The sequence below is a fragment of the Vigna radiata genome, chromosome 1 (genome assembly GCF_000741045.1).
Source record: "Vigna radiata var. radiata cultivar VC1973A chromosome 1, Vradiata_ver6, whole genome shotgun sequence".
In the NCBI taxonomy this organism is placed as follows: domain Eukaryota; kingdom Viridiplantae; phylum Streptophyta; class Magnoliopsida; order Fabales; family Fabaceae; genus Vigna; species Vigna radiata.
Window position 1 is genome coordinate 9,357,008 of NC_028351.1, and position 8,993 is coordinate 9,366,000.

The 8,993-nt window shown below is 35.1% G+C and overlaps 1 protein-coding gene across 1 annotated transcript in view; it reads left to right on the plus strand.

Annotated features, from left to right (window-relative positions):
• Positions 1-2,029: 2,029 nt before the first annotated feature.
• LOC106759730 (DNA-binding protein RHL1) overlaps positions 2,030-8,993 on the plus strand; it is a gene marked incomplete at its 5' end in the record, with an annotated part of 13,994 nt that continues 7,030 nt past the window's right edge. The window contains 6 exon segments of the mRNA XM_014643089.1: positions 2,030-2,365; positions 3,488-3,598; positions 4,172-4,258; positions 4,382-4,593; positions 4,802-4,914; positions 5,196-5,383. Of these exon segments, the coding sequence (XP_014498575.1) occupies positions 2,042-2,365; positions 3,488-3,598; positions 4,172-4,258; positions 4,382-4,593; positions 4,802-4,914; positions 5,196-5,383 (1,035 nt within the window).

An 8,993-nucleotide genomic window follows, 5' to 3' on the forward strand; every position in this document is an offset into this window, starting at 1 on the left:
ATAAAATATGATTTTTGTACTAGTGTTACAAAAAAGTTTATTACTCTTAATAGTGTTTTTAGTATGCTCCTGATTAAATTTTATTCACGTTTTTTAATCTATCAGTTTAATATTTGGCTAAACGTTATCACATAAAGAAGATAAATAACTTTTTGACATTATTATTAGCTAAAATAGTTTCTGTAATTATTAATTAACATGAGTAATATATCTATATTTCAATGCTAAACTAAAACCTAAACATAAATACACTTATTTAACTAAATTTTTTTATTAGACGTTACATGAAATTGAAAAATAGTTTTTCAAAAGAGCAAAATATCGATTAAACAGAATAAAATAGGTTAAAACCATTTAGGCGTCCCTATTTTTGTTCAGTCTTCCCACTTTGGTACCTTATTTTTAAACTTTCCCAATTGAATCCTTAAAACTGCTAATTTGAAACAATCCAGCCCCTACCGTCAAAAATGGTTAACAACCGTTTAAATTTGATGACGTGACATTATAAATACATTTTATATTAATAATTATTAATGAATATAGATTTTAGAAGGGCAAAGTGGGAACTTTCTTCTTCCTCTTCCCCAGAACCTGAGTTCATCTTCTTCCCAAATAACATCACCCAACAGTACTACCAAACATTAAAATACCAGATCTGCAAACTCTAATCTTCTCAAGATCACAAACCTACCCAGACCCCAAAAATTCAAAACCCTAAGATTTAAAGGAAAAAAGCTCAGATCTATTATCGGAAGAACTCGCTGATTTGGGTTATGCGGAAGAAGAAGAAAAATGGAAAACAGAGGAGACCATTTTTGCCATTTTCGCCATTGTTCTCACACCATTGGTCCTGCATTTAAAAAAGAAAAACAGAGGATACCAAAACAAATGAAACCAGCCAACCCAATGAAACCCTTCAACATCACGACCACCTGTAGACTCAACCCCCCTTTCATGTTCCATTATACTTTTATTTTCCTTGTTTTCCAACATCAACAGCAATATACCTCAAACAAGGAAGAACAAAATCAACCAAGCTGAACCAAATCAACAAAGAAAACCTCACAAACACAACCCCATTATCATCATTAACCTCGACTTATACCGTGAAATCCCCAATGTCGTTTCCCTGTAGGAGAGACGTTTCGCTCTCTGGGTTTTCTGTGGGTTTTGATTGCAGGTGCAGCAATGGTGGATGGAGAAGAACGTTGTTGCAATTAGAGACGACATCCATGGAGGGTTGGTTCGCTTGGTTTTTCTGAGTGCAGGTGGTGATGAACAAAGGAGAACGATGGTACTGCATGCGGCGATCTCGATTGAGATTTTTCTGCAGGTGTCTGTGAGAGCTGCCATCGCGTTTCTGGGTGCTGTTGGGTTTTCTCTGGTAGGTGCGAGGGTGGAGAATGGGGTCGTTGTTCGGTGATGATCTGATAATGGTGATTGGCCTTAAATAAGAGGAAGATGGTGGCGGTTTAGCTGTGTTGATTGTTGTGGGTTGCGGCGGCTTGGTGGTAGTCCGGTGAAGCAGATAGCACATGATTGAGGCGGAAAGGTTGTTGACGGCGTGTGAGGAAGAAGATGGTGGATGGTGGTCGGTGATTGGGGTTTGGGTAATAGTAGAGGAATTAGGGTTTCAGAGGAAGAAGAAAGTCTTTCTTATTCCGAGTTTGCCCTTCTATTACACGAATATTCATTAAAAAAATTTAATATAAAATTCATTTATAATGCCACATATACACATATTTAACACCATTACTAAAGTTTAACGGTAGAGATTAATTTATTTAAAATTAGCATTTTTAAAGACCAAATTGGAAAATTTTAAATGAAAGAGACCAAAATTGGAATACCCTAAGAAAATAGACACAATAGAAACGTTTAATTGGTTTTAACCAATAAAATAAAATGTATGCAATTTGTTCTAGCCGAGGAATACACCCATCAAAAACGAACGAAGTTACCCTGTTCCCGCGTATAACAGAGCATAGCAGGAACAGAGGCAGAAGAGACTACTGAAGAAGCGAAAGAACTTGACCCTTTAATGGCGCGGGGGAAGGGGAAGAAGAAGGAAGAAGAAGACACTGAAATCATAAACCCAGAAACGTTGGAGCGCAAGAAGCTCAAATCCTTGGCCTTTTCCAACCACATTCTCTCGGAGACTCCTGCTAACAGCTCCGTTCTACTCAAACCTTCCTCCGTCGTGGCCAAGCACCACGGCAAAGACATCATCAAGAAGTCTCAGAGGAAGAGCAGCAGGTATCTCTTCTCTTTCCCAGGGCTAATTGCTCCCCTTGCTGGTGGCAAGATCGGTGACCTTAAGGATTTGGGAACCAAAAACCCTGTTCTCTACCTCGATTTTCCCCAGGTGGGTTTTTGATCTGGTATTTGAGCTTTTGAATACAAGTCGGGGTTTTGTGGGGTTGGCTTGGTTTTGAGTTTCAGGAACTGGGTTTTAGAAATCTGGAATTTTTTATTTATTTACTGTAATTTGGGTCTCGTTTAATTTGATATAATGTGCTTTATTTTAGGAAACAGTGAAGACAGGAAAAATAAAAAGTTTAAGCGAGGATCTTTTTTACTATTTGCTATATGAGCATTTGAAAACAGAAATAAAGTGGAAGCTGGGTTGTATTTTTGTAATAAAAGGTGAAGATATAAAATAAACGAAGTGAACATTTTCTCAAACTAAACATGATTGCAAGTGTAACTCTGCTTGTTTCACCTGTTGCTTTGGTCTTCTCTTGGTCTTTATTGGCTTATTTGGAGAAATTTTAAGGAGGGAGATTTATCATGAACCTGTGAACATCAAGCTTATATGCTTGAATGACTGATAGTCATAGTGGATTTGGTGTATGCTAATGGCAGGTCATAAGCAGAAGTTAAGGACAACCTGTAAAGAAAACCTTAGTAAACTTTTAAGGGCTTTGCCAATCATTTTTCTTGCTATTAGTGACTATCGACTGAAACCATAACATGATAATTCCGGGATTAATAACAGACGAATGTTATCAGTCAGAGAATACACAACGATCTAAGGAAAAGAAGTAATAAGTAGAGGAGGAAGAAATTAGGAGAAAAATTAGACAGTAGAGGCTATACTTTAGATACAAATGACCTCATCCCCTCCTTCCCTCTATCATCTATTAATTCTCACCAAGACTCACCTCATGCATTCTCTTCACTTGGGTGTAGCTTCCTTGACCTACAAGTTCTTACCTGGCCCTAGTTTCTTGCCTCTCACATCTTATTGCATTGCATCTGACTAACTTAGCTGAACTGAAGTGGCTAGTTGTTGTAGCTCATAAGTCTGCTTCAGCATTATTATAATTGATAACCGGTTGGGTGAAAACCTTGTTTAGAGTGAAGTGTCTTCTTTTATACATCTATCGTTTTTTTCTTTCTCATTTTGGAGCATTTTTAAGACTTCTGATTTGGTACTATGTTTTGTGTTGGTAACTGACGATGCATTTTCACTTTCACTTTTCAGGGTCAAATGAAGCTTTTTGGGACCATTGTATATCCAAAGAACAGATACTTGACTCTGCAGTTCCCTAAAGGTGGAAAGAGTGTAATGTGTGAGGACTATTTTGATAACATGGTTGGTTTTTTTATCCTCCCTGGTTACATTTTTTTTTGGCTTTTTAGACATTGATTATTGTTTAATTACGAGGAAACTTATAAATGCTTAGTCAAAGAAGTTGCTTGTGCATACTGGCCTATCATAACCTTTTTATTTCATAATTTTATATTGGGTAATTGGGGTTTCGTAAGCATACTTTCTTTCTTGTTACATTCTTGATATCTGAAGGTAGGGGCTCCAAGGAATTCATATTATGGAAGATAGATGAAAAGATGCATTGACTTCTGAGAATATGGGGAAAAGTAGTGCTGTCATGATCCCATTTCATGCATAACGCAGTCTTAATTCCTGCATTTATGATATTAGAGTTAATGTTCATAGTGGATTCATTTCTCTTTTGAAATATACGTGTGTCTATATCTATCACCACAGGTATTCTTCCCCTTTTGTGTCTTCTTTTGACTTCTTGTAGGTATAAGAATAAAAATTTTATGCATTTCCTTTTTCTTCTTCATTTACTAATTAGTATCTTCTGGAATTGCACCTTTTGGGTACGTATGTTCCTCATCAGAAATATCTTGGTTTTATTAGATTGTATTTTCGGATGCATGGTGGATTGGGAGGAAAGATGAAAACCCTGAAGAAGCCAAACTGGATTTTCCTAAGGAATTCTATGAGGTTAGGAGTTGTTACAGTATAATAGTTGTCTGATCATAAGGAGCAACTCTTGTTTTCCTTGTTTGGCCTGAAGAGAAAATTGAGTCCATTTTTGTTATCCACTCTGCGAATGACCTATTTCAGGGGCATCAAGCTGAATATGACTTTAAAGGGGGTGCTGGTGCAGCTTCTGTAGTCAATCAAGGGGTTCCTAGATCCAGGATTCAACATGCAGAACCAGAGTCACCAAAGACACCCTCTGAAAATGAATTGTCTGACAGTGAACTAAATTTCGAAGATACAAAGGAATCGGGTCCATCCCGGCACTCAACAAGAACTGCAGGAAAATCATACAAGTATAAGCTTCTTTTATATTGGTTTATGCAACGTGTGCCATTCCAGCTACAAAGTTATAAGAATAATGGCTGTGTTATGTTAAGCAAAACATTATTTGCCCAAAAATTTATTCTGTTTTTGTTTGACCATTCTAATATCTGACGTGAGTAAAACTTGTAGCAAATCTTGACTGAAATCCCTATTCATTTAGTTCTTTTGTTGGACCAGATTTGCTGAGGTTTCGTCCAGTGATGATTCTGGTGAAAACAGCCCTGACATTTCTGATCACGAAGAGAAAGTGGAAGAAGTTGATACTGCTGTAAATGATCATAATAGCTCAAATATCCTTATTGAGTCTGGTATACCCTTAAAATTGTGGGTGAAAAATCTTATATGTGTTTTTTCAAGCAATTATATAAACCTCGTCCCTGTATTTTGCATATCATTTCTAAGGCTATACCAAACTACCCCAGATGCTTTAATAGTTGGTTGGTTGGATGGTTGTGTTCAACTTTAGTTTTCCTTTTGATCACCTGGCCACCTGGAATTGATAAGTTGCTTGCTCTTATATATTTTATATTATCATTGAGTTTGTATTTTATATTCCTTAATTCACAGATACAGAAAGAAACTGTAGTTTTTGACCTTGATAAGGAGGATCATGCACCGGGACATCCACTCAACCAAGAAAATAATGAGTCAGTGTCTCAATCTACTTCAGTCAGTGCATCTACTAAAGTTAAGTCCAGTAATCGTGGTTCCCTTGTCCAGGCTACTATATCCACATTATTCCAGAAAGTGAATGAAAAGGTAAGCTTTTGAAACTGTTTGAATCAGACCCACCACTACTAGCTTCGAACAACAATGTTAAATTGTTTGTTCATCCCTTATTCACTTTATAAGTATATAACATTTGTATGCATGCATTAGTCCCCCAGTTAATAAATTCCTCTGTAGAAGGTCCGAAGGGGCTGAGTTAGAGAAACCCAACTCTGTCGTAACTTGCTATTGGAGTTTGTTCTGGGGATAGAGGTCTCTCAAATTTCCCTGAGTTGTATCTTATACTTTCCTCCGGAGGAATTCTTTCCCAGAGTGTCATAGCAAAGATTCAGACTTTCTTGCATTCTTTTTTTTTCTACACCCACACCTAGCTAGCTGTACCAGTACCTTACAGCATGTCAACATTAGGTTCCTCTTGTTTCATAATATCTACTTACTAAAATTATGGTAAAATAGCATATGAGATGTGTGATGATGCTTTGAAGTTGCATGTTTACTCTCTCTAAGCAACTATGGGATAGGTTATTCTGATCTCTTGCTAGTCATAAGGCTACGATACTGTTTGATCTTGTATTGGAGGTTTAGACTGAAATCCTGCTTTTTACCATGGGGTCCAACATTCTTCAAATGCCTTCTCCTTTTGATATAGTTTTACTGTTATTTTTAAGAAGATTCAAGGACGTACCTACTTACTATGTTGGGGCATTCTAATTATTCTGGGTATAGATATCTGTGGGACTGAGATTAATATAAATGCATGCAATTTGAGCTGATGATTTTTTGATGCATTGCCAATAATTGATAAACCTTACACTCTAGACGAGGTGGTAGAAAGTTAGGGCGTGAAAAAGGATAAAATGGAAGAAAATTAGAAAGGAAAGTGAGATGATTTTATTTGTTATTAGTAATTTTTTTGTTGCTTTTAATATATTATTATTATTATAATAGAAAAATGGAAAAAAAGAAAACCATACATAATTGATTATGTACACGAAAAAGACAACAAAATACATATTATTCTGTGCATGTAATTGATTATGCAATCGATTATGTGCATGCAAATCTTTACTCATTGGTGGGAAAAAGGAGTTTATGTCTAAAATCTGGTCCCTTTTCTTTTCTTCACAAGTCAGTTGATGCAAACCACATGAATTATCTCTAATCCACTTTATTTTCCATCTGTTGCTACAGTAGTGGGGCCCTGAAGCAAACAAAACATAGTGCAGAATGAATTTCCCATCAAACACTGAAATTAGACAAGTTCATCTTTATAACTATGAACCTCACGTATTTCATATGATGGAGACATACTTGATACTGATACAGGAATATAAGCAATTGATAAAAAAACAAAAGTTAGATATGGGCTAAATAAATAAACATGAATTTTAAATGTAAAAAAGTGCATTTTACGGAAATGCAAAATATCTGCAAAGAGATATTGGTCATTTCTCATTTGTTGTTGACTATATCAATCAGCGATAGTCTCAATTAACAAAATAAAAAAACTAATGTTAATCATTACGTGTATAAGTGGCCTGGTTTGGGTAGAGTTTATCTTTACCCTTTTTATTTAGCAACCTAAGATTGGGTTGGGGTTGATCATCGGATTAAATAATTTAAAGAAAAGAATCTTTTATTAGAAAATGTCTCAAATAAATAATTTCAATGTTTCTTAATGTTAGAGATTCCACATTGACTAGGGATGAGACCAATTTACATTATATAAATGAATGTAAATCTTACCTTACAAGTTGGTTTTATAGGGTTTAGTTATATTTAAAGCCTACTTTTTAAGATGGTATCAACGTCATCTAGAGCTTATCCTAGTAAAGTTGGTTGTTTGTTGAGCCTATTGCATCATCCGCTATCAAATATCTAGTTCTATGCTCGAGGTGCATATACTTCAGCACGAGAGGATATTTTAGAGATCCCACATTAACAAAAGATGAGACCAATTTGCAGTATATAACCAATAGGAGTAAAATCTGAAACTTCCTAAAATATTTCGGCAATACTTATAATACTCATGATAAAATATAAAATTAATATATAAATAATGCTTTTTATTCAATGTTTATTATGTCGTCAAGTTGGGTTGAGTTCATCTAGTTTGAAATTAATGAACCTGTTACCTATCCCAATTCTAATTGGGTGTACTAAATAAACCCAGCCTAAGTCACAAAAATGTAGTTGAGTTGGGCGGCTTCTCAGAGTCGGGTGCAACCTGCTTACAACCCTGTTAATCATAACAAAAGAGCTATTAGTTAGATGTCTTTACTTTGGTCATATCACAATATCTCCCCCCTTTTAATACGATCCAGAATCATTTATATATTTTTCCAACACATGCTACAATGCCACAAAGTATTAGTCCTATTCATATGAAGTATTGGATCTATATAATTGTTTAATTTTGATATAGCCTTAAGGGTATAGAGGAAAAGATAGATCTATACATAATTTGGTCATATTTAAAGTATTGGATTTGTATTCCAAATGTTTTAAATTTCTAAATACATAATGGAAAATTGGAGGATAATCCTTGGATAGGAATGTCAAACATGAGTAAATTTCTAAAACCATAGTAGGAAATTGGAGGATAATTGTTGGGTACAATAGGAATCTAGGAATGTCAAACATTAATCGGTACAAACTGGTACTTTTCCATTTTTGGAATAACTGGGCTCATAGCTTATGTTGCAATAAATATACATATCAGTGCACAGTGATTCTAAGTGGGAATAGGTGGGGTTGGTTTCCTGCTTATTTGTTTTAAGTAAAGTCTGAACAGAATGTTAGTTTGTTTGTGAAGCCAACATGTGGTCAGTTATGGTTAGCCGAGTTCAAGATTGGGCTCACTTTGGACTAGTCAAAACCTGTCAATAATAACTGGTTGGACTAGCTGATTTACACAATCTGTTTTATTTTTAGATTTTCTTGGATAAAAAAGCTGTTTGCGCTGCATTCAAGATGTGCTAGATGGAAGTATTTGAAAAAATGATCTTTGAGTGGCTAATCCATCCAATACACACGCACATATGTTCTTGCATTAGGATTGTTTCTATGGCTCTTCATCCCGTTCAACCAGGCAATTTAAATGGTTGAACCAGGACCAGAAGCATTGCCAGCCCACTGTCAGGCATATTTTATAAATGCTGCTTTTAAGAATCTATTGTAAACTTTGAAACTTAAATTAAGAGCTTGGGTTGAGCCACTGGCATTTTGCAACTTATGTTGCTTTGGGAATCTTCCCATTCTGTCCCAAATTTGTTAAACAACACCTGTTATCAAATGACTGATTATGCAAAATAATAACTTTCACACTATTCACTTAGCTATTCTTATTTATGTGATTTCTTTCATGAAACCTTTCTAAGAATAGAAAAATGGTTCATGGTTGTTGTTAGGATATTTATCCTATTTATCATGATTATATTGTGTCTAGGGTTACTCTAATTATCATAATTATATTGTGTCTAGATTACTCTAATTATCATAATTATATTGTGTCTAGATTACTCTAATTATCATAATTATATTGTGTCTAGGTTACTCTAATTATCATGATTATATTGTGTCTAGGTTACTCTAATTATCATGTACTCTTGTATCAATTTATTATTATAAATAGAAGATT